The sequence below is a fragment of the Cystoisospora suis genome (genome assembly GCF_002600585.1).
Source record: "Cystoisospora suis strain Wien I chromosome Unknown contig_813, whole genome shotgun sequence".
In the NCBI taxonomy this organism is placed as follows: Eukaryota; Apicomplexa; class Conoidasida; order Eucoccidiorida; family Sarcocystidae; genus Cystoisospora; species Cystoisospora suis.
This window is the reverse complement of record NW_027153614.1, coordinates 9,336-36,286: the sequence shown is the minus strand read 5'-3', so window position 1 is coordinate 36,286 and position 26,951 is coordinate 9,336. Positions and strand designations below refer to the sequence as shown.

At 54.0% G+C, this 26,951-nt stretch overlaps 2 protein-coding genes across 2 annotated transcripts in view; one reads left to right on the top strand and one right to left on the bottom strand.

Moving 5' to 3' along the window:
• Window positions 1-6,186, top strand: part of CSUI_001958 (tetratricopeptide repeat-containing protein) — a 17,628-nt gene extending 11,442 nt beyond the window's left edge. Inside the window, exons 16-21 of the mRNA XM_068062161.1 lie at window positions 382-540; window positions 1,070-1,492; window positions 2,250-2,407; window positions 2,826-2,940; window positions 3,643-4,712; window positions 5,347-6,186. Of these exons, the coding sequence (XP_067925858.1) occupies window positions 382-540; window positions 1,070-1,492; window positions 2,250-2,407; window positions 2,826-2,940; window positions 3,643-3,699 (912 nt within the window). The 3' untranslated portion in view covers window positions 3,700-4,712; window positions 5,347-6,186. The remainder of the gene's footprint in view (window positions 1-381; window positions 541-1,069; window positions 1,493-2,249; window positions 2,408-2,825; window positions 2,941-3,642; window positions 4,713-5,346) is intronic.
• CSUI_001957 (dead deah box helicase domain-containing protein) lies at window positions 5,076-26,951 on the bottom strand. Its single transcript, XM_068062160.1, has 19 exons — window positions 23,872-26,951; window positions 22,411-23,001; window positions 21,240-21,315; window positions 20,021-20,360; window positions 18,973-19,056; window positions 16,898-17,946; window positions 16,142-16,422; window positions 15,869-16,002; window positions 15,405-15,481; window positions 14,112-14,593; window positions 13,156-13,451; window positions 10,563-12,780; window positions 10,115-10,235; window positions 9,620-9,751; window positions 9,064-9,183; window positions 8,519-8,617; window positions 7,367-7,736; window positions 6,556-6,726; window positions 5,076-6,231 (listed from the first exon to the last, which is right to left on the bottom strand). Exons 1-19 carry the CDS (start codon window positions 24,311-24,313, stop codon window positions 5,608-5,610), a joined length of 7,707 nt encoding a protein of 2,568 aa, XP_067925857.1. The 5' UTR covers window positions 24,314-26,951; the 3' UTR covers window positions 5,076-5,607.

The window sequence follows — 26,951 nt, the reverse complement described above, 5'->3', positions numbered from 1 at the left end:
GGATGGCCATTCAACAAGCGCAGCAGTATTCGATGGGTCAAAGTTCTCAGCAAAACAGGCAGTCGCACTTGACCGCTGCGCCGGTGTCAGGGTGTTAGGGCTCCTTTGTGGTGTTGTCGTACCGCTTGATTCTTTAGAGAACGGGTCGGAAGAACATTCTGTCCTGATTAACTAATATGGCAGCAGGCGGCCTCACGGGCAAAGTAGGCGCCCTTAGGAGAGAGCCTTCGAGTAAAAGGTGAAATGCACTAATTACGTACGGGAGGGTTTCGGGGGATGTCCCCGGAAATACCTGGGTGTTCACCGGGGTGAAGAGAGTTCTCAAGAATTTCCCAACATTCGTACACTTGAACAGAAGTGTGCTGTGCCGCCGGAGTGCAGCGTGAAGCGTGGACCGTGGCGCGGATTTGCATAGGCGAGGCTGTAAAGCACCGGCGGGAGAGTTGGAGAATGTGGGACAACTACGTGAAAATCGCTGTAAGGCTCCGTGATGTTAGGGCCGTTAACGAAGGGCTGCGGCATTACGTCAGTCTCAACATGGTAAGCTGGAGGAGAGTCCTCAACTTTTTGCACTCCCGGGTTTTCAGTTTTCGGCCGGCGTTTTAAGCATGTACTCGTGCAACAGGTAACGAGGCGGTAGCTTTGCGTCCTGGGTGAACGCCGCGATGGTAGAGGTTATGCCGGTGGGTAACAATCTGTCCACGTGGTGGACAAAAAGAGCGAGGTTGCCGCAGTGAAAAATTGCTTTTGGAGACGACTGGTATGGCGCTGCGGTCGAAGCAGGCCCATTTCCCTTGTGTGTGCTAAAGCGTCTGCGGGGCACGTTCCTCCTGGCGACGCGACAACTCCGTGTGCTAGTTGGAGATCCGCTCTGGCGTATCACACTGCCAAGAGCTCAGTCTGGAGGAGCATAGCAAGCTTTTTGGGTGTATGACGGATAGCTTCACCACCGGCAAACGACTGCAGCTGGGGAATCTCGGGGCCCATTTGGCGGATACAGGGACCGGGACAGCAGGATGGCAACTGTAAGCGGATGAGACATGGCGGATCGTGCGGCTTTGTGTTTCAGAAAGCTCAGATTCCTGTTTGGGTCTACGGCTTTCTTGAGCACGTGGTTTTGACCGAAGCGCCGCAGACGAGCGCAGCGTCGGATGACACTTTGGGGAAAGTGGACTCTTCCACAAGCCAGTCGACTTCACTCAAGGAGAGCCCTGTGCAAACCGAACTTCGGACTGCGCCGAATGCGATCGCAAAAGCGGAGGACGAGGGAAACGCAGCAGTCAGCAACCGATCTGCCGAGAACGAAAGGCAAAAAGCAGCAGATGTGACCGCGCGCGCACTTCTGCTGTCAACCCTGCGGACTCTTGAATTTTTGAGCCAGCACGTGACGGACCAGCCCGAGCTGTGGCGAGTGCTCTCTCGCCTGCAGGAGGAGACAGCTGCCTACATGGAGGCGTGCGATACGCGCTTCAAACAGTTTCGCGCCTTGCAGGTAGGGACGAGAAACAAGCCTAGGCCTAACCGGTCTTTCACCTTTATGCTACAACTGATGCTAGGAAAATACTTTTGCGAGCGTGTTCTCGTCGTCGGTTAATGAGTGGAGAAACCGAGCTTTTTTGCCAGGAGTCACAGACTAGTAAGGATATTTCTCAAGCTCGCGAAGCCCCATGACACAGATAAACTATATGCGTCCACCTCAGTGCGGCGTAGGAAGAGTAGCTGCTGATAGGTACACACAACAAATTGACGACCGTCGCGCCCGGTGTTTGCTTCCACATGTACACCCACTTTGCGGAACCGAGTACGGGGAAATGCGCCGGGCCCAATTGCCGAAACAACTACTCCGCGTGTACGGCTGAAGCTGCTTATGTCACGCCATGCTCTCGTTGCCTTTTCGTCTCCGGCATGACCACGTAAGCGCGTTGTATGGTCGCCGAGGTACAGCACCCGGCCTCGCGGTGCCTGTAACAATACAACGCAGGGCCGAGGGAGAGGAGTCGATTCAGGACAACCAGCTGAGGTTTGAACTCATGGAGAATAAGTGCACAGCCGCAGCCTTTGGCCCCTTCACGACGCACAGCGTCTCCTCGAGAGATTTGCGCACCTGCTTCTGGCCGTGTACGTCGTCGGTCCTATCGCGTACGTGTGGACCAGTCCGACATAGTTAGGCACGAACCTCTGCCCCCTCGGCTATACCATGACGTTGTCGGTCCGGTGGTGTGGCCTCGGTGAACTGTCGCTGTGTCCAGGCCATCATTAGCCGAGCGGAAGAAGGCAGGCAAGGCGTGGGACCGCTTACAGGCAAGTCGCTGGAGCTTCAGAAAGAAGAAATAGACGCGCTTCGGCACGCGTTAGCTCTTCTGAAGAAGGCTGAGGGAACCGGAGCAAAAGATAACGAGGAGATCAGGTGAGTAGTCCCACTTACACAATCCTTATGCCGGAGATGTTGTCGAAAGGTGCCTCCGTTGGCATATATATGTCTTCCATTTAACGCGCCGCCGTTAGCTTAGGAGCAGTAGAGGCCCGCATCCGCCACGCTTAAGATGATTCTGGTCATCGGAGCGCCGCACCTCTGGCTGTCTTCCCCCGGATTGGAAGCACTGTCAGATGCACGGCTTAACTGGTTGAAAGCCGCGTGCTGCGCACCAGTCTCTGCCCGTGTTCATCTGCTGCTCTTTTGTCCTGGGGATCTGTTCCTTGTTACCATTCTCCGTCTCTTGTCTCCCGCTGCACAGGCTACCATACTTCGCGCCTCTGGTTCTCGGCGTTTGCACACTCTGACCTTGAATCCCTGGCTGATGATGCCCTTGTGTGACTGGCTTCAGACGACGACTAATCAACCTTCATATGACGGCTTCTAGCCTGGCGCTTACCATTGAGAAACAAGATACATACGAACTGCGGCTGCAGCAACCGCAACTAAAAGATCAACGGCGACAAGTGAGTTTTTCTTGTTGTACTGCCTTCGCGGCGTGTGCTCCTCGGTGCAGCACCCCCTTATTCAATTCCTTGGTCAAACACCGGCGGGGACATCCAAGGCTCCGGTAAGCTTGCAAATACGAAAACTAAGAACCGTGTGGTCAGAAGCGGCAGAAGGGGTCTGCTTGCCACCCAGCCAAAGGCGTGCTTCTTCTCTCCTGGGCAGGCGTGGGGGTTTATGGCTTAGATGGCTGAACCGCACTGTGGGCGAACGTGAACGGGAAGAAACTTGGAGGTCAGTTACGTGCGGGCCGCTCACTGGAAAACGCTTGAGGAAAGCAAAAATGGGTCAGATCGACTGGTTTTTGCAGCACACATTGACCACAGAAAACGTTGGTTGCATCAACGAGGCTTTTTGTTGACAGAACGAGGATGAGCCTTCCCTGGCCTGTCGACTGCATCTATATGGGGGCGGGTAGTAGTCCTGTTTCTTGGGCAGTAGAACTATAGGTCACAAGGTGGGCGAGTACAGGTGTGTGTGCACGAGCTTCTTTGTGAAGCTGGCGCCAAATGTGCTGCAGTGTACCTCGAGTCTGGTTTACAGATCAGATTTATTTTTGTACCACTTCGCAGAGCGCGCTCGATTTCCTGAACGATGGCGAAAGAACCGAACCAAAGATCACAGTTTGTGGTGTCGATGTTGATTTGTTGTGTTGTGTGCAGATCCTGGAGATCGCAGACGAAGCCTCTGCAAGAGCAAACGCACGTGAAGGAGCATGAATACACTATTGTTAAGTATCTAGGACATCGGCGAAGGCAAGTGCGGAGTGGCCAGAGAACTCCTGTCCGGCACAGCTGGAAAAGCATTTGCCATGGCAGTGTATCACGGTGTTTGCGTCTCCTTATAGCCCCCCGTAATCGTATAAAACGCGTCATGTTTCCAGGTGTGTGGTGTCAACAGAACCGAAACCTGGTCTATCGGCCCAGTCAGAATTACGGGTCTTTGATGAAGTACCTGTAACTGCTGTCGGCTCCTGCGCAACTACAAAGGTTCATCGCTGACGGGACAAGCTGGCAGGTGGCCACTCTTCCGCGACGGTATTTTTGCGGAAACCCAATAGCTGGCCGCGGGTGACTACACAGTCAAGCTACGGCATCGGCGGCAGACTGAAAGCTACGTCAGTCTGCCAGGGCCACGTACCACGGTCGTCTCTCGTCCACGGCTCGCGACCGGGAAGGCCGGGTGTCGCTGGCTTACCTAGTGGCCCTATTTCACACCAACGGGCCCGTTTGCAAAAGCATTGCCACGGCGCGTCACAGCTCGACTACCATCCGTCGTAGTCTAGGTGGTTAGGATACGCGGCTCTCACCCGCGCGACCCGGGTTCAAGTCCCGGCGACGGAATTTTTTCGACTCGGCTTCAATTTCCAAGATTGCGCCTGCCAACCCCCCGTCGATTAGCGGGGAATTTTCACCGACAATTACGCAGCAGACGGGAAGCACGGAGACGCGAACCTGCGCAGGAAGCGCACTGGAGAATGTCGACGTCTTCCCACAAACGGAGAACTCGCAAGGCATTGCCGCTGAACTCAGCAGCAATGCCTTGCAGCTAGTTGCGCAACAGTCGGCAATTACTCTGTCGCCCTTTCTTTCCGGGCAGCGTCCTATACAGAATTGCGCCGCGGAACGCCGGGAATCTGAAGGCAAGTGTCAGGCGTGGCGAGTCCAGGCTTCCTACGAGTAGTTGAGGCAAGAGCGCGATCGCCCTCACGCCCCCGTGTCACCTCGCTTCGGTAAGCCCTCCATTTGGTCGTCCCCGAATCCTGAAATAATCACTTGCAAAGACAGTTCGATTTCCCCACCGACTGCTAATACGGCGGACAACGCACCGCAACTCTGTAATAAGAGGGAGCGTGTGCAGGCTCCATAGAATAGCACCACCTGCCGTTTCTCCTGGAAGTGGAACAACACTTTCCGGGCCAGTGCAGCCCCCATGCCAAGCCGCAGGGGCGGGAGGGGACAGAACGCTCGGAGGACTCCCCGACCTCTATGCAAAGAAACACCCCCCCAGCTTTCGAAGCGTTTTCCCGCTGCAATGTATCACTGGAAAAGAAATAATTGATATACAGGAGTTTGAGGATGTTGAAGCACAATCGGGTGCCCCACAACCAGCGCCGAGAGTGCGTACACGTGTCCCTGGGGTATTGTCCGCAGCAGGGGAAGTTAGACACAGAAGGAATTTCCTCGTACCGGTTCTTTTCAATACCAGTGTGTGCTCCACGGCCTTTCTGCAGGGGGGTTTTCCTCCTGGAAACTGAGATGGGCACTCCCTCAGAGATACAAACCCTATAGTGTGAGAGATAGGTAGTACACGGGAACAAAACGGTGTTTCCAGTGTGCGTTGGTTGCGACTCTCGGCATGTGCAGCGGTTGTTGAAGATGCTCAGCCTGTTGTAAAGTGACGCAGACTACCTGCGGCGATCCGGACAAAGCATTCGGGTGCTGGTACATCCTGGAGAGAGAATCGGCAGCTGGAGTCTGCAGCGGTGGCTTAGTAGCTGCTACAAGGGAAATGTCACGTGTGCTCTTCTAACCCCGGACAGTGTTCAAAGAGCTGTCCGAAGGCATCCCGTTCCTCGGACCAGCCGGTTCCTCTTCAGCCATTTCGGAGAGTGGCAGACCTCGCCCTCACTCGTTCTCTCCACCTTCGTCTGACGTACTGACGCCGCTTGCCCAGCTGGGGTCACTGTCTGTGTCCAAGGAAAGTGAATACATACTTTCGGTGTCCAAAGACGAAGGATCGTCTGACTCTGTCCCTGATGGTGAGCAGTCTGTTGCTGATTCTTCTTGTCGTTCGTCTTGGTAGACTGAAGGTATTCGCGTATCTGAATGTGTCGTTCGTTTTTGGTCCGTCTCCGTCCGCCTTGAATAGCGCAAAAAAGAGCAGAGATGAGCGCGCTGCAGAAAATGCGCCACCCCTATGTTGCTACGAGAGTCCGTTATTTCTCTTTTACACTCGCTGTAAAGGCGACCTCCACGAGAACGTGACGCGCCTCCGGCGTGTGTATCGGGGCCTGCCTGGACGCGCTGTCCAGGATTTCTCACTCTTGATTTCTCACGGCTTGTATCTGTCCCGTCTAAGACCCCTTCGGGGTCCTCCGCAGGGCTTCTGTGATACGCTGCCAGTCGCGCGGGCTTGTCAGGAGCATCGCATTGTCGTTCTTTTTGAGCGCGCGTTGCTTTTTCTTTCTGACACTGACTAAGTCCATCCCAGGCCGCAAGCTCTCGTTGAGTCGCGGCGTCATCAAGTTCCTGCAGAAAGGCGGCAACGACGTCACTGTTCACATTAGCTATTTCGCCATGAGAGACTGCTAAAGGACAGGCAAACTGTCATATATGGTACACCTTAGCTCCCCGTCGTCTGCGTACTTGGCCACCGCACAGATACACATCTAAACAACGTGTCACGGCAAATTCTAACGGTCGGTTCTGTGCATAAGGTATACGATCGCGTAGACAAGATTTTGAAGATGTAATAAGCCCGTCAGTAACAGGCCCTGGGCAAGCGAAGATATTTGGACCAAGCAGTGCAGTGGTAGCGAGCAGCGAGCTGAGTCTGAAGCGGATGTAACTTACTTGCTGAGCATTTCGAAGGAGGCGCTGGGCTTCCGTTTTGATCATCACCGACGTTACAAAACGCCGGGTCTCCCGCTTTCGTCGCTCCACTACGCGAAAGGCATTAACTCGCACCGGGTCTCCCTGCTGGGTCGATATACAAACGTCTGCCGGCTCGGTAGCCTCCAGAGCCTGGGTGAGAAGCATAAAACCTTTCACTCACATCCGACTCCTGAACGGTCGCTTCATCACAATAAACGCACTGGCCCGAAAGCTAAATACCTCAAATACAAACTCCGGTAGATGCCTCTTCTCTCTGGAGCATAACGTGATTTACCTCCTACGAAGTTAAAAATGTAGAGTGAAAGGACCGAGCGTAACCCACCAAAGTAGGGTTAAAGGTCCGACACCACATAAGCTCTCCGGGACCCGGGGGGACAGAAAACGTGGTAGGAGCTACGAAAAGAAACTATGTTCTTCTGAACCAAGTATCTACAAAAACAGAAGTCAGCTAACACGACCAAAAAGCGCTCACGTGGTTATCTTTTGTTCACCAAACATGTTGGTTTGCGGCATACCCACCCGAGGGACCCTCGAGCGTTGATCTCGTTTCAGCTGCGAGCTTGCTCCTTATCGAAACGACCCTAAACGAGACTTGGACACTCGATGACGCTGACACGTGCAGCTGGCACCTTCGGCTCGCCCCTTCATGAGAAACCTTTAGCGGCGGCCGTGAAAGGAAGAGCATCAGCATCACGTAAAACACTCCGGTAAAGTGAACTAACCTGTCTGATAGCTCATATGGTACTTGCTCTACTTGGTCTGCTCTTACCTTATGAATCACTCCGATGGATGCCCGGGCCAACGCGTCTGCGCAGTCCAGACCGGCAGCAACAAGCGCCGCAGCCTGGCGCAGACTGAGGCCCTCAAAACTTGCAAGGAGACCGCGGACGGCTTGAGGTAAAGCGACTCCCGGAGCAACCTGCTGCATAGCTCCAACAGCTTCGCGAGATGGAGACCCTTCTCTGTGCCCAAGAGACGGCTGAAGAGTTGGAGACGACAGACGCTGACCAGATTTGAACCCAGCAGAGGAATAGGAAGAGCGCGATCCCGGCGGAGGAGACCACATGGCTGTGCATGGGGAGTGCGCGTGGAGGCGTAATTTCTCGCCAAGGGCACGAAACACATCTCCAAGGGCAGACCTGGGGAATCAGAACGAGGTAAGTAACATGCTTTCCAGTAGACCATCCTCGACCGAGTATACAAACCGAGCGGCCTACAGCAGACCAGCAGTTAGGGACGCCACTGCGACCCGTCTCCCCTTGAGCCTCGAGACAGAACGAGAGGAGGTCCACACCTGCAAAACCTGGCCGTGACAGTTTCGTGCAGATGGCGACTACCTCTGTGCAACACTGTCCACTACGTGCCACCCGCTACGTGTCGACACGGCAACTGCTAAACTGCTGTACCGAACAGCAGGCGGCAAGAGCCAATCGACCGTCTCATCACTCAAATCGGGCGGCCTCACTCGCGAACACACACTCTCTTAGTGATGTGGAAAACCTTCTTGCTTGTCATCAGCCTCGACTGCGGGTTCAGCTGCTGGGGAGTTGTCAAGATGACCACCTGTCTCGAGTTCTGGCGACAGTGGTGTGAGTTAGCGCCCGGCAGTCTAGGGTAGCATGTGGCTTGTGTACGGAACCGTTCCGTCTGCGGACGCAGCCAGACTCGTCAGCGGATCAGCCTGATTCAGAACAAGCATACGTACTGTATTATGCAATATATATATATATATATATAGCCCTCTCTGATGCGGTCACTTGTGAACGGTCTTGCCCGCCAGCACCCGGCCTTTTTTGTTTCTATTTCGTCTCCGACTGGGAACTTTCGCTGGGCGAGGCGGTACGTACAGCTGCCTCAATACCAACTACGGTTCGAAGCCAAGCTAGTCTCTCACCAAGATCCATGCAGACAGGACACTTACAGCTGAGGTGGCATATTAGATACGAATTTTGCCACGGTCGCAGCGAAAAGGACTGCCTGAGACAACAGGCCCTGGATGGCAGAAGGAGATGACCCGAACCTGTGCCAAAAACAAGACAAATCACATACTCATACAAGATGAGTTAACGCCCGCTACTTCTGGCAGCGTCTGTAAGCAGGGGTGTATCGTCTTGACGCGGGCACACACCGAGGTGGTAACTGTCCCTTGAAACCTCGCCGCAAAGCAAAGCCACGGTCGAGAGATTTGCAGGCAATCATTCTGAGCGTCTGGAAAGACGAAACAGGACTTGTCGCTAGGACCGCATTTTCTCCTGCATCGTTTCACTGTAGCAACGCAGCTGCTCTAGAACAAAGCAATTCAAGACGCTCTAGAGACGCTACCGACGTGACTCTCCGTCATGCAGCAACGCGGCAGCAACCTCACACTAAGGCCAAAACTGCACGGTTTCGACCATGCTCTAGAACTGCCTTCCCTTTGATGAAAAGAGCGATTGGCGTTGTGCTGCCTCTCTCACACCAACTCACTTTTCAGCGACCTTCCACAACGGCGCATCTTTTGTGAGGATGTCGGAAAGTTGCAGCGCCGCGAAGAACCGACGGTGGACGAGCAGCTCTTGTCCTTTCCAGAGCTCTTCGAACAGAAGCCTGGAACAACAATGCAGACCGAGGCAAACGCGGCAGAGGACAGTTAAAGGAGAAACCAAAGCATGTTTGCCGTGCGGAACCGAACGCGACAGCGGCAGACGTCCTGGCGTACGCAGGCAAGAGGAAGACTGGACGCATCGCCAAGGAAACTCGAAAGCTTTGCCCAGTATTGTGCCGTAGTGACGCAGGCCCGCGAGAATCCACAATGGTAAATTGCAGCCATTCGCGAGTAGTTGGGCTTTTCCGTTCTCGAAACTAGCCCTTGAGAGGGCGATTTTCCCGCCAATTCTGCACGAGCCTAGCTCGCCATAGAGGGATGCACACAAGTAAGCAGGCGCACTGAAGCGTGCTGAAAAGCCTAGACGACAGCAGTACAAGCACGAACAGGAGTAGAAGGCCTCATATCCGGCGAACCCAACATCAGATAGGTCCTCACCGGTCTCGAAAGATACTCTCGTGCATCTCGTGAAACGCTTCAGCAGCATCAGTTGCTCCTGCTGACGTTGATGACGAGCGGGTCGAGGCAATAATGAATTCTCGGGAAACGCCTATAAGACCTGCAAGTTGCCTGACAATATCTCACATTGACACGAAAAGTCATAGTGTGGCCGTTTTGCTGACTCGGGAGGCCTACGGCAAGGCTAGATCTATTCGTGCCGGCTCCAGCTAAGCTGGAGACACAACAGTGACACCACAGCTCTGTATTTTAGTTGCGGCAGTCTAAGAGCCTCGGAGGTGCTTGACACACCGGGTGCATGCAACGTGCCGAGGGACTAGTTAGAGATGGAAGCGCAGAAGGATATACGTGGCAAACAACACCGGGGAGACACAAACTACCCAGTCCATCTACAATCCCCTGTCAAACCCACGCTCAAAACACCGCAAACCACTCCGTGCAGTGCGTCGACGAGCCCCTCCCAGACGCGCTCACCTGGTACGGACGTCAAGATCATCGAACACGCGCAGGTACGTGTTCCAGCAGACGTTGATCTGGGGGACGACTGGCGACGCTCCTAGGTATAGCAAATGCACGTCGCTGCGCAGGGACAGGCCTGCGCGTAGGAAGGACACACGATACAACCCGGATACAAGGGCTAAAAACACTCTTTCTCCGACACTTGGTATTCGCCGGAGTACCAGAGGGCAACAGGTATGAGGCTCCACGAAGGGCTCCGCCACCAGTCCAGCAGTTGACATTGCCAAACAAAAAGCCAAAAACACCGAAAGAAAAAGATCGAATCAGAAGACCGCAGCAGAGGCACCCCACGCCAGAGGGACTGTGAGGGCCTCGAGGGTAACTTGCCGTTCGGGCACAGAGGGGGCTCGACATCAGGAGCGAGAAAACGCACGCGACGCTGGAGTACATGTGTCTTTCTCACCTTGGTGCATCATCTTGAACAAATCTGCGAAAATCTCCACAGCTTCCCAAGGGGTCAAACCTGTCTCAGCTGCCCCCACACCCACGTACGTGCATGACACCAAGGCGCTGTTTCCAGTGTGTGTTTGGCCAAGATGTTTCTGCTCTCCGCCTTCCAGCGGTGTTGTGGACAGGACAGCCCCTGTTATCGTGTGCCCTTCTAGAGACCGGGAGGACCATTCCATCCTGTTAAACCCAGTTTCCGTCAGCTCCGCCGCCTTCAAGACGCTGTGCCCGTCTCGGGCGCGGTGAGAGTCATCATCTGATTTTGCAACAGTTTGATTCCCATGAAACCGGAGTCCTTCTCCGCGGGCGTACTGTTCACTCTCACTCCGTCGAATCGCGTCCTCATATATGACCTTTCCACTTGCAGCGTCGTAAGCACATATGACCGCTTCGGTAGTTGACGTGTCCTCCCCGCCGCATGACGCAGAAAAAGAATCTACCGTGTTCTGACCTTGCCCCTCTGCGGACCCTTCCGAATGCCACGCCGACTTGCCCAGAGTCACTCTTTCTCCTGCCCTTCGATTCCAAGCAGACTGAAGGCGCTTGAGCAAGTGCTGGTATACGCGAAAGAAAGACACCTCCCCCGGCTGCCCAGACTGACCTGCGCTAAGTGCTGACGCGACAAACTTCGCAGCGCCTCCAAACGGCGGCCGATTCCTTGGAAGCACCCCTACGCTGGGTCGAGGCGTAAACAATTTTCGTGCGTACGAAGACGGTGCAACACTCCGGACACCCCCTGAGTCGGGTCGATCAGGAGCGAAGGTGGATGCATGCTGGAAGATCGCCAAGACGGCTGAATCTGTAGTGGCGTTCTCGCTGTGAGGAGGACTTCGCGTATCTACTGGCCGCAAATCGATAGCTAGGGCAGGACCTCCAACCGCGGATTGCTCTGCCGGTGTGTCGTGGCGATTGCTGTCGCACGAAGCGGAAAGCGACTGGAGTGCGGCTCTCCTAGCAGAGAGGCAACTACTGGGGGCTGTTTCTTTTGGCTGGGAGATGTCACCCGGCCGGTCAGAGGCTGTACGCCTACGAGCAGCGAGTTGTAAGTCCTCGCCGCCAGCTGGAAAAGCTAGGGTACGACTGCCAGAATAAGGACGTCTGGGCTGTCCACTAATCCAGTCTCGGCTTGGCTCGGTGCCGTAGTTAGAAAAGAGATGGCGTGGGCAGACTTCACGTATGAAGAAACGCATGAGTGTAACAGGCGCTCGGAGCTGAGGCGCCTGCATGAGAGCCAAGTCGCACGCCTTCTGCTGCGCAGTGAGAAGCTTCATAGCGTGGTCTGCTGCCCGGGCGTTTTGCTGAGCCTTCTGAAGAGCTGCGTGCAGCTCCCCTGTCCGATCGTGATACGCAAAAGCGCGGCGCACACCTTTTGACGAGTCCAGAGTGCTCTCCAGTGAAAGCGCAACACTTTCCCTCCCGCTCCCCTTTCTCGACGCCTCGGGTTCAGCTTGATCGTTCTTGACCTGTCCTTCCGCAGGACGACTATACAAACAAGCACGCGGAGACTGTGCTTGGCTTTGTTGGTTGACCATGCTGTGTCCAGCGGTTCCTTGGACACAGCCGTCCATTCTCTCGAGCGGGCTGAAACGGTTGGCTCCCTCTATCTGTTTGTTTGTATCCGAGAACGATCGATTTGTTTTTGGAAAACTCTGCATTCCGCGCTGCGCGGAGCCGTGCACTACTTTCGCGTATTGCCCTCCCAGATCCTGCAGAGCTTTTTGAAGCGCCTTCACTTTTTGTACTGCTTCAAGATGCTCGTACTCTCTGCGGCGCATGTCAACACATGGAAGCTGCCACAGGCGTCGACATTTCCACGTCGGCTGATTGGAGAGGCTAAGAGACTCATCCGCTGGCTGTTGCAATAACGCGAGAGCTTCCATACGACTATAATCACAAACGGTCTGGCCGCCCATCCTGGTTGCGTGGTCGTCCACCCTAACGGCTGCCCTCTCCCCCTGCTTTCTTTCTTGTCTGCCAAGGCCGTTAGCAGAATGGGTCGGATTCCTCGGATAATCGCACTCTACTGCGTCGGTAGTCGGGGAAAGGACAGAAGTCTTCTGAGCAGAACCTTCCCCTCGGAGATTCTTGCACGGCTCTTGTATCTCGACCAGGAAGTTTTCATGCAGATACGCTAGGGCTTCGGCGAGCTCTCGAAGCATCTGCGGTCCAGGAAGCTGAACTCACCAATGAACACACAACACCGAAAAATTAGACCAGTTCGCGGTCATGCAGTTACGGGTTAGTTAGTTTTCAGTTACGGGAATACGTGCGAACGTATTTTCAGCGCCTGGCGCCGTGTCGATCATAAACCGCCACATCGAGGTGGAGAGAAGTACGCGTCTGAAAAGACAGCACCTGCAAGTGGAAGAGTCGGTGGTATCTCAGCTGAGAAGAACAACATAGATACGGACGTGTTGTCGCTTCGAGTCCGCTGAATGGCACGCATGGGGGGAGTCTGCCCGGCTTTACAAGTAGAAAAAGCTTAGAGCAGCGCGGTTAAGAAAAACCACAGTAAAGCAAGCAGTAATGACAGGAACTCCTCGACTCACTTGTCGTCCCCGCAGCGTACAGAGACGAATCAAGCCAAAGAGCCGGGCGACCGTTGGCAACCTCGAGTCCCCTTTCTCTCTCTCCTTTCTCTCCGAGGAGTCTCCAAAATGCGGCGTTCCCTCGCTGACTGCCATGGACGGGTCTCCGTCATCAGACTGCATGCACTGATCCCGAGAAGCGAATAAGCAAGCATCATCTGGCTCCTGTAACTTCCCCAAGTCAGGCCTCCGGACACTGCATGGCCTTTCTTTCTGCGTTGCCTGGTCGCTTTTCAAGCGGCGAGCGGAAAGCAAATCTGAAGCACACAGAAAAAGAAAAAAAAGCACTGTAGTCTGGCAGTACTAGCTTCGAGACGCGTGCACTCGACAGCACCGCCACTGAGAAAGGAGAAAATGAGCCCTCCGGCGTATGTGTGGTTTCGGCGCCCTCAGGCATGATCACAACGATTCTTCGGTGTCAATGACAATTACAGACTACGGAGAGGGTGGCAACACAAGTACTTTCTGCTGAGTTCCCTACCTCGGTCAACGCTCAGCGCTTGAAGATAGTATCGTGCATGCCCAGCGAGCCTTGTTCAAGACGCCGTAACATCACAGGACGAAACTATCGAACAACCCTGAAGTACTTCAAGCAAGGCCGATGGCAACTGGCGGAGCTGCCAAGGAACGGCTCACGGCCTGTAACATATAAGTGCCGTCTCTGGACTTAACTTGTGTGCGAGGCTAAGGAAAAAACCAAATGAACCTCCGACACGAAACTCCAAAACAGGCACCCTGCAATGAGCAAACGAGGAGAGGGGGCGGGCGGAACCATGTGGGCAAACGAACTCCAAGTGTCACTGACCTACCCTACCATGTAAAAGCTGTTGCAGCAGCTATCTCTGCTGCCGCTGCTGCAAGATCTAGCCACCAGAAAAGTAGCCAGTAAGCCATTGACAGGCTACTAGGGTACCCACCGGGCTGCTGTAGAACTTGACAACCCGCAGAGAGCACCTGTGGAGAGAGGAACTGCGTTAGAGGGAGCAGGAACTCGCACGCTTCCAGCAGTGCCCGAACAAGCCTCAGTCCTTTCAGCTGCGATCGAACTGCTTCCATGCCTCCCCTGGTCTCGTCCGCTGCGGGCGGCGAACCGAGGAAGGAAGACGGCTGGGTCACAGACAAGAGAGGGGGAACGGCACTAGAAAAGACTGAGGCAGACAGCGATGGCCACTTGCTTGCAGCGCTGCAACTGAGTCCCGTCTCCCGTGAGACTGTGACGGGAGATATAGAATGGTCCGAAAGACAAGAAGTGGGCGGCGGAGTCACACATGCGGGTTGCTGCAACTTAGCCTCTGAGACGGCCTTGTTAGCAGAAGACACGCCAGGCGCAACCATGCCAGAGACGAGGGACAGACATGTAGGAAGCTGAGAAAGCGAGCAAAACAGAATCGCCTCTCCCCTACAAGAACATGACAAACACCAGGAACGCTCCCATACAATCAATACTTACATAAGGCAAGCCTCAGCCCGAGATCTTGGGGCCTCCGTTTTGAGAAAATACAGAGGACCAGTCCGCGTTCTCCCCCTCACCCTGTCTGTTCCTGTGATTTCTGACTGCAGCATCGTCGTCTTTTCTAAGCTCGGTTCTAGTCTCCAGCTTTTTGAGAAACCCAGGCATAAGCCTCAGAGTCACCCAACCCAACTGAGTCCCCCCAGTGCTCTGCGGTAGGTTTCCGGATTTCACGGCTTTGGGTCAAGCAACAGTGCGCTTGCCATCTGATCTTCACAGCCAGTTTCCTGTACACTGCTACGCGTTTGAGTAGTCAGCGTGATCAGGTTGCGCAAGAGAGGGCAGTCGGCAATGCACAGATGAGCGGGTCTATTTCAGTGACCAAAACGAAGCGAAAGACAGTCTCTCCGTCCCGACCCAAGCGAGCGACGAGGAGTCTCCCCAGCATCCGCTCCACGGTGGGGGAGCCAGTGCCTGGGGAAAAAGTCATCTGACTCGGCTTCGCTACTACGCTTGCGCTTGCGGAAAGCTTCCCCGCAACGTGGCCGCTGTCAGTCAGCAAGTCAAGTTCACAGGACAGCTGCCGCAACAACCAACGACGCCGCAGAATCCTTTCATGATGAGGGACGGCTGAATGTTTGGCAGACGGCAGCCTTCTACCCATGTATAAGGGGCCCTAAGCACAAGGGGATCTACTGGATATAGCGAAAAACACTCTGACAATCCCCGATGAATTTCCCTGCCATATCAAGTCTAGTACCTCGTTTCGTAGCCTGTCCGACCAGCACGCCCCGCCATCTGCCTGAACCGCGCGACATCCATCGCGTCTCTGCCGATCTGAAAGAAAAACAGTCGAGACACCCTCGTTCTTTTCTTGTTTACACTCCCCACCTTGCCAAATATCGCGCCGCCTTCTCAAGCACCACACGCGTTTGGCGAGAGGAGGCTGATGACTTCTGCAAAGAAGTGCATCTTCTGTACGCTGAAGCCTGCTGTGGCACTCAGTCTCATAGGCAAAACGGAATTCTGTCTGAGGATGAGACGAAAAGACACACTGTGGCCAGCCGAATTGCGAAGCACGCACGCCACGCGAGCACGATGGGGCAGGGAGACGACGGTGTCCACTGCATGTGTGAACACAAGTTTTTCTACCAGCATGAAGATTCCTCATGGACTCAAATAGAGCAGTACGCACAGCGTTCACATGCGCTTGCATACGCATACCTCAGGAGACCGGAGAATGACTCGGGCAGCCGGAAGATTCACTCCTACTGCAAGTGTGGAGGTAGCGCAGAGAACCCGGAGAACGCCTTGGTGATAGGCTTGCTCGATGGCTGCCCGAGCCGGGCCGGCCAAACCTTCGAAAGAAAAGAAAGATATTTCAAGGACAGTCGCACTTTATAACCTGTCTTGAAAAGTTCGGAACACAGTTTTGACCTGTCCTGAACTTCTTACGTCACAGTGTCACAAGCAGGTTTTAACGAGAAGCTCGCGTACCTGCATGATGGTACGCAATTCCCTCGAGAATCGCTCTCTCTTGTCTCGGGCACAGTGGACCCGTCTGCCGAAGCCTCCAAAGGAGCTCTTGCCGACCGTGTTTTACGGATGGTGTAACAAAGAGCGCCGGGCATTGTAAGAGCCTTCGTGCCATATCAACCGAGCGCGAGGAATCCAAAAAGTCCGCAAAGTCTTCGGGACGGGTCCCCGAAGCTCTGTCACCGGGGATATCTTGCGACAACCAGGCAGCTGCGTCTAGCAATCGGTAGAGGGGCAAGCGACTACACGACAGAAACACCACAGCTCCACAGACAGCTTGGCTCGCTCGTACCGTTACCAGCCGTCTTTGCCCTGCCTTTTCAGCAAGGGAGCCGAAATCAGGTGAATCCCACTGAAGACTCATCCAGCTCCAGTGCGAGTGTGAAAACGTTGCTCAGAGAGGTGACCAGCACTCCGAAACATGCAGACAAGCAAACTTCCGATGCACTTACAGGCTGCGCACGCAGTGCTAAGAGCCGGTGATCGCAGAAGGGGCGCACACGCGTACCCTGGCACCGTCTTCACACTTTTGACTAAGACAGAAGCTGGAATTATCTGCGAGGGAGTACAATACTCATCTAGGTCACGTCTCACATAGACAGGTTTACAAAGTGTAGCAGGAGACAGCAGCATGCATACGTGACACGAAACTTTGCTTCGTAATCAACAAAGCTCCCTGCCTGCGGAGATGTCACAAAGTGCGAAAAACACCCTTACCTTTCGAGGTAACTTGCTGATCTCTCACACCAGCTTTTCGTCGCACAAAAGACAATCACAGACTTCTCCTCCCTGACCGTCTCCCAAACAAGATATCCCAAGTGTTCATCATCTACGAGTGCTTTTCCTCGAAAAGGGGGATTCGCTTTTGGACTGGCAGAAGCTTGCGGATTGTTCTGTAGTGTGGATCCTCTTGAGGAAGCTCCTTGGTGAACCTGCAGGCCACGGTCGCGGGACTCTATCTTTTCTCGTTTACAGTCCGTACGGTTCGCCGGTTCCCCTCCATACTTTGCCAGTTTCTCGGAATCTCTCGTGACGCTGCGGTCGCTGCCGTGCGCAACTTGCCTTGATCCCTCGGACCGTAGGAGCTGCTGGTCATTTCCCGGTGCACAGAGGAGAGACTCGGCCTTCATTCTCTGCATTGAACTGTCGCGAGTACCTCCTTCCTCCGCTGACCGTTGTAGTTCTCTATCGCGGCGCTTGGGCTCTTCTGCTCGCTCCTCTTTAACTTTGAGAATAGGTCGTGCTGGTACTCCCGTCAATTTGCCTGTCGGGTTGTTAGCTTCCTCGGTTGCTTTTTGTCCTTGTACGCTGTTGTTCGGAGCAAACCCTCGAGTTTTTCCCAGTAAGGCATCGCCTCCAATAGGTTTAGCTCCCCCTTCTTCCTGTCCCGGTGAGGGAGCGTCTCGGTGCACCATCGCATCTCTTTGGTGTTCCCCGACAGCCCCTGTCTCAGTTTCTTCTCCTGCTTGCTTCTCCAGAGAGCGGGAGTTCTGCAAAGCTTCTTCAGCTCTAGCTGCTATCATGGTCTGTGTTAGCGCATGTACGCTGACACCTTCTGCTATAAAACTCACTGCCGCTTCTTCAAGCGCCTGGGAGGCTACACCGGCGCATGCAACGAACTGCGCAGGTAAGGTACGTCGACACCGAGGGAGACGACGGACGAGTTGAGGGCGGAGCTCGAGCCTCGGCGGGAGACTTGGCAGAGACACTGCTGGTGCTGTCGGACTAGGGCCGCCCGGCATAGATGCGGTTGAACACCTGTACAGCTAGGTCACATACGTTGCAAAAAAACACAGTGTGAAATAAGTAGAACTTACAAGCCATCGTCTCGGAGGTGCGCACAGGAGACACTCAACTAGATCACCGCTGTCGCCAGGAATGTTGATTCGCAGAAGACGAGGGTCGTATACACGCCTAGTCGTCCGCTTTGCAAACATAGCACGTGGTTTTCCGGCGTCCTCCAAGACGCACGCTCCGGTCCTGCTGGAGTCTTCTATGGCTAGACATTCCTGTCAGCGATCAGAAGAAAGGCTGCCAACTTTGCCATCCCCCACCTGCCCTTAAGAATGACGAGCCAAGCAATCGCCTGAGAGACGTCTCTCAGTTACGACCACACCAGCAGCCTTCCAAGCAGCGCGGATAACACCTGGTAAGTAGCCATCCTTGGAAGGCCAGTCCGCCAAGAAAGAGCTTCTAAAACGCAGTGAGTCTTTCTCGCTAGCTGCTACGGCAGAAAGCTCCCTGGCCTCTCCGAAAGGGTCTCTCGCTAGCTCTCTCTCTCTCGCTCCCTTTGTGCCTCTACACTAGTGGCCGAGAGTGCAGAGACCGAAACCGTTGTTCGTGCCGAAAGAAACCCTCCGGTCAGCGCTACGCGCTTCTTGCGATACTACACGTTTGGGACTGTGTGTCGTACGAGCGACTGAACCACTGAGAAACCATGCTTGCGTCTTTATAACAGCCTCCGCACAGACGATGATTCACCTTCCCAAAGTGGGGGCTCGTGTGCGTATGTCGAATGCAACCGTCTCCCTTTTCTTTACACCTTCGCCACGTTCTTTCGTTGGGCTGATGTCCCAAATATTCTCCGGCAGAAAGTCAGGCAGACAGAATACAAGCACGAAAAGTGCAGGTGGGGAACTCAACAAGCACTCGCGACTTCCATAACCGCAGTACCCAAAGATTTGATCTGTCCACCGCTATGGGTCGTCAGGAACCGGCAGTTGTTGGCAGACTCCGATGCCCAAAATAGTCCTTCTACGTCCTCAACGGGAGACGAAGGAAAGAGGGCTTACCGCGCCTTCGCATTTGATGAAGTAGTCCAGGGGCAGAGGTCTTAGAGCTGTGGTGAACACCTCGGCGTCCAGCCAGTCAGCCAGCTGCGACGCAAAAGAATGAAAGCTGAGCCAGAGTTCTACACAGTGCGTACTGCGGTAGCTCAGGCGTTGCCGAGGAGCAAGCAATTTGGCTGTTAGAAAGAAGACACGTCTCATAAGGCCGCTGCCATTGAAGCTTCTCCTCAGGTGTGGTATGTGCAGCACACGGCTCCAAAGACCAGGAGAACAGAATACCGGCAGGAAAAATGAGCTCCGGAGGCGACGCGAGTGAGCAGCGAAGCAAGGCACCGCATTTGCTCGTGCGTCGACTACGGTTCGTTTGTCCAGGGCACACGGTGTGCAAGTAGCAACGCCGGCTGCTAGAAACAACAAACTCTCCCATCCCACTTATAGTAAGGGCAACATAGAATTCCTGGTATCCGCTTTGGTGGGGTAAGAAGTGCGGGGGGAAGAGCAGCCCGTGGAAACGCGGGACCCCGGGGGAATCTGCACCTCTCCATTGTCGTCCGTGAATCTGATGGGGCCCAAGCAGACTCGTCCTAGGCTGCGGACAACCAGGATACCTGTTACTATGACAATAGTGCTTCAGCTCAACTCCACAGACCATGCCGGCTAACTGAACGCGGTTAGCATTGTCGGCCACAATCGAGAATCTCGACGGAGAAAAATTGCTTGCGGTCTGGACCCGGAACGGCAGTTTGGGGTAGAAATACTCTACCAATTTCGCTAGCAAAAGAACCCGTAGAACTCAAGGCGCCCTGACTTCTTTTCCAAGTAGAATACAAGATCAGAGAAAATTACGAAAAGTTGAAGGCAAAGTGTGACATGCTTAAATGGCCCGCCCAAAGAAGAGAACACCACGCTTAGTTTCACTAGCGAAAACACTGGCAACCCGCTCCGCCTGTGTACACATGTAGGCTGAGCTCCGCGGAGTATTCACAAGGAGAGGTACTAGACAAGGTCACGCATAAATGGGGAATCTCCTTCGTAACAACATCGAACTCACTTCTGCCACGTTGGGAAGCGTTGCAGACATGGCAACGAGCTGGATGTTCTGACGAAGAAAGGAGTTCAAGAAATTTAACTTCATGAGCAGACACTCGAGTAGGTACCCCCTTTCCTTTTCGCCTAAGAAGTGGAATTCGTCTAAGACGACGACGCCGACTCCTCCTGCAACATTTCCTCGTCCCGCACGCAGCAGCTGCGCAGCAGCCCTGGCTTCACTCCGTTCCTGGCCATTCCCGGTTAACCTCTCAGCCCCATGTTCTCTTACGACCTCCTCCCTGATATCATCTTCGAGGTGCAGAGCTTGCGCACGGACGAGAGGTGAAGCCTCCTGAAGAAGCCTAAAAAATCATGCAAGCAAACAGATTTCAGATGCACGCCGAACTAGCACGAAAGGCAGAGCAAAAACATCTCAGCGTCTTTTCCTACAGGTGTCGCATACTATAGCTGCCCAACTGTTGATCTGCACGCTTCAGACGGGCCTATGGCTGACCATACAAATCAAAGTGTTTGCACTATAGGGCTCATTACTCAGCCAGCATGTCTACCTGCTGCCGCTGAACGCCACAGCTTCTTTTGTTGCCCGGGTCTTGAAGTTCGACGCGTGTCACCATACTGCTGGCCCCCGGCAGGTAGACGAATATGAGCAGGCTGGCTGACCCCGGCTAAACTGCAGTCGACCCTAGAAGGGGAGTCCTATTGGATGGCATGGTTGTACGGGAACTACACAGGCCAAGAGCTGTAAGGTGAACGTCTTGATGCTACACGGACATCCATAGACGCTGTGCAGTGCATATCTGGAAACACGTCTCTCAGCTACACAACGGCCGCATTCGTAGACACAGGCTGTAGCCAGTTCAGAGAGCTACGCTACAGTCTGTGAGCCACCGGGACAAAATACAGGACAGACGAAATTCATGGGGAGAGCGCATAAGAAGCAGATTTCTACATCTACAGATCGGCTTGCACACATATAGAGACACAGATATTCCAAGTCCTGTGTGACAACCTCGGTTTAGATCTAGAACTAACACGCTGCCTGACAAACGGAATTCTGGCTGATTGGTATCAAGAGCGGTTGCACGTCCACTCCCCTTTGACGGCGCCCAACCACGCAGCCGCCTGTTTCTCCGCGGCGGGCACCACACCTTTCTTTCCTGCCAATAATACTGACCGAGAGAACCTCGGTGGATCCTGAACGGCAGGAGAAAGGACCTCACCTGTTCAAGATATTATTCGCTTGCTCAACTGTACAAACGGCAATATCTATACCAGGAAACCATCCTGAGGCGGAAGCTGCAAGAAGACAAAAGAAAACACACCAACAGCCCCGGAAGTCAGCATCCCATACTGGCTGGGGGGTTGCAGAAGTCTCCCGCTATCCGGAGAAAGCACAGAAAAGACACGGATGTAGGGTTTGTAATAGAGGCCACCAGCAGGCGACGGGGCTATTAACCCTCTCGTCCTTCGATGCTTCTAAGTGTAACAACTCCGTGCGTTTGGTCTCCGCAGGGACAATCTACAAGTAAACGGCTGCTGTTCTGAAACTCAGAAAGCCTGTGTACTACAGGGAATAAGGGTGAGCCGTTCCATAGGTATCGCTGGACTGTTAGAACAGGGATACACCTGAGCACTTGGGAGACGAGACGCGCAGGCAGAGGCGGGCGGAGAAGCAGAGAGTAGCGAGAAAGCAGAAAACCAATCAGAGATTCACACTGCACTAGCTTCGCCAGCGAACACACGGAGAGAGAAAGGAGGCCGAGACAAAATGCACGGAGGGCTCACTTTTTGTTGTAACAGTACACAAAAGAGCGGCATTATAAAACGGGGTCGCCAGCAGTTGCGACAGAGAACGGCACCAGAAAACGAAGTCTCAACCGCTAGCGACCACCTACGAGCTGTCATGTTGGGAGGTGTATTCCAGCTGTACGAATGAGGCCCGGAGGAGTTCAATGGGTTAAGACAGCATACCCTGCTCGGTGGCTTTCTGTCTACTGGAATTCTGATGTTAACAAGGCATCTGCCGGTGAGAGCTTTCGCCTTCCTTCACGTGGAAGTTCCGTAGTATCTGAAAGGCGTGGCCCCCGACTTTAAGCGTATATATTATGGGTACTCTGGTGAGAGAAAACTGTACGGGAATTCAGTAAACGTTTTTCAATGAAGGGCTGTACATATGTGGAGTGCTCCGAACAGCAGTGACGGCTGAAGAGCGAGACTGCTTCGCGTGTGAATTCCCTTTTCCCGGTAACGGACTGTGTATTCCGGCCTTCATTCCGCCTCATCCATTCAAATCACAGATGCATCAAAGGAAAACGCTAACAATGTGTTAACTGCACACAAGGCAGAGGCACGTAGAACACTAAGGCATCGTTGATGGCTGGTTAGTCCTACCGGCGGATGAATGGAAAGCCTGTACGCGCAGCCCGACAGTGGGACTAAGCAAGCTCTGCAGGAACTGTTGTTTTTCTCTACAGAGAGAAACATGCGGCACAACATACAGACAGCGCTTTCCAGCGAACAGGCACCGACGAATCATAATAAGATCTGCTACCAAACTCTTCCCTCCCGAGGTGGGTGCGCAGTATAGCAGCGATTGACCTGTTAGGCTTCCTTCCCTCGGTGGCAACCTTCGCCTGGACGGCGTACACCGCAAGTGCGCGGTCCCCTGTCCGTTACCCACAGTATCAACAGCCCGACCAAAACCGCCATCCTGGGTTATTGCGGAAGAAGCGAAAGGGAAAGCAAGGTGGAGACATGAGGCTTGCCAAGGGTAAAGACTTTGGATGCCAGCTCGAGAGTACGCTTCGACGACGGACTGAGGTATACACCAATAGCCCAGGGCACACGAGGTACCAAAATCGCCAGAAGTGGACGGCCCTTCTCCAGAAATCCCGAGAGAACTCGATAGGGAAGGGAAACGAAGATCAGGATATGGAGGCAGGCGCTCCGGCCATAGCAGGCAGCTAGAGGGATCTGGGCGATCTGAGCAAAGAGAAGAGTGCCAGGAGCTGACACAGCTGAGTGGTTCATGGAGTCCGGCGGGTCAGAAAGACTAGGAACCCGACGGACAAAGTCTAGGTATGAGTGGAGCGTACGCCTAGGAAGGAGAAGTCGAGTACACAACAGAAAGCTATCTCGGACCGCGCGTCACTGACTCTTCTCCGCGTGAGTGAAAAGAAAGTAAGCCGTATACGAGGAGGAGTGAACCAGAACTAGCACGGCACTATCCCAAAAAGAAACGGCAGAGAAGAAATGTAAACAGTGAGTGCATGAAGTTCACCAGGGGAACAGAAGAACAGCAATCTCAGTTTCGGGTTCTTGTATTCACTGTAAAGACTCATTACAGTATAGCGCTGAATCACTTCGTTGTCATAACAGCTGACGAAGAGAACTCAAACGTCCAAACCCCTTTATACGCTTCGTCTTGGAGCTCATCCCAGGACGTTGACGCCCCACCGGCGAAGGGGAAAACGTTGAGCTTAGCACCCACAACGGCTACGGAGGGCCTGTTTCGAGGTAGAACAGGCTTTCCTGGGAATGCACGCTTTCGAGCCAACAGGTGCAGACCAAGGAGACAGTGTCCGGTACAGATAACCGATCCAGTGACGTCATGTATGTCTCCACGCGGAAACACGCACTGCTTAGTGGTTATGGCAGTAATGTCTGGAGTGCTAGCCGCGGGTCGAATATCCGCAACCCTCTGCAAGAGTGGACCTTCGCCAGAGTATGGCCCAAGGGTTCACGAGACGGCGTCTGCCAGCAGTGCTGAAGACAGTCCAATCGCGTATCTATACAGTGTCGTATTCGTACACAAGTCAGCACCTTAAGAGTCAGTCAAGTACGAAGACACACCTGTGATTCCTCGAGCGGCAAGAAACTTCTTCTCATCTGCTGCTACACGAAAACAGATCGGTTTTCCTATGATTTCCCCACTGATGGCGACATATACGAGCTCTTTTTTCCCTTGTAAGGCCGTGTTCTCTCCACCTGCTCCCACTCGGGTACTCATGGGTCTCGACCGCCAAACCCCTACGCGTCGCCACGGAGCCTTAGCAGCTTCTTTTTCCGCATGCAACTGCTTCAGAATCTCTCGGTGCAACGCAAGTCCTCTCTTTTTTCGTCTCCCGTCAACACGTGGCCCCCCTTTCCCTGGAAGAAGACAGTTGAGAGCACGGATAGCGTCTCGATGCTCGTCCTCGGACGGGTCTCTGTCTTTTCCTTTCTTGGGAAAAGCTTTCCTCTTCTTTCGAGATGTATGGGGAGAAACCGGGGAATACTTTCTCTTTCTCTCCATCGCATCACATACCTCTTGTGCAGCGGAGCAAGGACCTGGTTTAGGACTGATGATGGGATGCACATCCTCCTGTAACGTCCGGCCGAAGGGCGCGTGAAGAATACAGGAGGGTTAGGAGCTATATCGTTACACCGTCCACACGTTGCTTCCCAGCTGCATACACCATACTGGAGAGATATCAGTAGCCATGATCACGTCCGCAGAACCAAAGCTTCTCGCTTCTAGTCTGATTTGGTGAGCTTTCCTGAGTCAGCCTCATTCTCGATCTTTACTGCTTGTCTGAGAGACCTCAACAAACCCTCAAACGCTTCTGCAGATCATCCTCAACAGTCTAACCTTGTGCGACCCCTGTGCCTTGCGCGATACCTGTCTTGTGCTGATCGCTTGTCCTGTCACCATCTTTGCTTGGTACTTGTGGCTCTCTCTTTCCGGGTGTCCCCTTCTCTCTCTCACACACGAGTGTTCGTGGTCCGACCTCTTTCAGTCTGCCCTCTCCCCGACTGTTGAGTATCTTCGGTCTTTCGAGTCGAGCGCCGTCTCCTTGTAAGAAATCAAAAGAGAAATTATATTGCGAGGGTGACGCGGGCGCCTGTCCTTATCTCAGAACAATAAGAATATTCCTTCTTGTTCGCTGTTCTACTCCTCGCCGGCAACCCGGATGACAGGCGTCATTCCCCAGCTCTGTATGACTATCTCTTCCGCCTTAAGCATCGCTCCTTCAATATCAGTGCGCCACGCGTAAAGTCCACCTTCCCGCCTCATCAGATCTCTGGTTGGCGCGGTGTTTTTCCCAGTCTTACCATGTCGGAGAGAATCCTGCTTGTCGTCCTCTCTTGCCGTCGGCGAGGTGCCTCCTTCCTGCAACAACGATGTTCGTCTGCATGGTTTCTCCAAAGCGGTTGTGTCCAACGTAAACCTGCTGGTGTCTGCTTCAATAGATTCTAGGGCGCCGCAATTGTTGAAAGAAAGACTTGTACAAGTCGTGTAGATTGTGACCTACCGATCGATACTTGCCAACGCTTTGTACGCGTTCCGAGACAGGGTATGGACTTGCTTGAAGCGGACATTACAGATTTCTGGCTCGAGCACTCGGAAGCTGACGGTGAAGTAAAAGTGGATCTTACCAGTGTGCGTCCAAAACCACGTTAGGAAGAGTTCGACTCTAGAGCGAGCTGGAGCATAGAATGGCGACTCAGAACGAAGGCACGACACTTGAGCGACCAAGCAGCTTGAAGCTAATCCATCTGTTGACAGCTTCATCTCTCAGACTAAACCACCGCTCTGCGCGATTCTTCTCTGGTTGGTTTTGCGTGGTGAGCGGGGCCAGTTGATTCTCGGAAAAGCGTTCAACGCCGCATGCGCGCTCGGGTGTCCTCCCTGATAGTGTGTCCTAGTTCGAGACAACTCAGGTGTAAAAAGATTCCACGAGAGAGAACAGCGACCACTAGAGCTCCAAGGACGGACACCGGTACACCTCATATGCAGAAAACACATCAAACATTAGGCGTCAACCTGTGTCTTCAGTGCCTTCTATGACAGAAGCAATGAGGCACTCGCATGCGCCCGTGCCGTGCAGCAACAGCTACATCGAGGAGACTGAGTCAGCAACAAAAAGAAGTCCTGAGAAATTTTGAAGCCCATCGCCCGAGTAAAAGGAAGACTGAGAAACTGGACTGCTTGAGGAAGGACAGCCTCGGCTGTAACCAAAGTCTTCAGTATCCGTGAACGCGAGGCCCGGCTCCCCGGCCCCTGTGTCCGTGTTGGGATCGGGGGCGGCGTTCGACGCGAGCCCAGCCGGAGATGGACAGGCAGAGAGAGTGCGGGTACTCTCTGGCAACTTGCTGTCGCTAGAGGAGTAACAAATAGAAATGTGTGGCATATCTTCCGATTGGAACAAGCTCGCAACCCTTACAGGGCCTTTCCCGTTTACGCGTCGCTCTTGCCGTAATCCCGGCAGCACCCTACGAAAACCGAGCTTCAGTCTACTCGGAAGTGCTGCTTTTACGCATAATTGGGCGAAAGAACTACAGCATACTGTAGGATTTGCTGCACACGTAGCAAAATTGTTCGCCCCCCTCCCAGGAGGGCGCCGCCTGCATGCCACTTGTTCCAGCAGATCCGACGCCGCAGAGCGTGGGCGCTCGGCTGCCCGCTCGCCAGGACAGGGGCACACTGCGACGGTTCGGCAGTGCTCCGAAGTGTGATAGTGGCTGCTATTTCGGTGGGCCGACCCCAGCACTACTGCAGGGGTCGGAAAGGAAACTCCTAAAAACAGAAGAATCACTATCGGGATGATCGGAGCTCCACTCTCGCTCCCGATGATCTCTGGCTACCACGCGCTGTTGAGTTGCCACTGTCCAGAAAAAATTTCACAGTTCCGGGGACTCAGTGCACAAACAAATCCAAGCTACGAAAAGAGTAAATCAATCTGGATGCAAGCCAACAGATTTTGAAGGCATACGTACCCACGACTCCCCGTACACAGCTGCTGCGCGCAGACCATGACGGGAAGCAAACTACACCACTACTATCCTGCGTCGTCGCCTGCTCTCCCGCCCCGGACGAGCGAGTCTGCCAGCGTCTACACCACGTTATGAAGCGCAACAGCCGCGGGCGTCCCCGGTACTCCGCAAGAGAT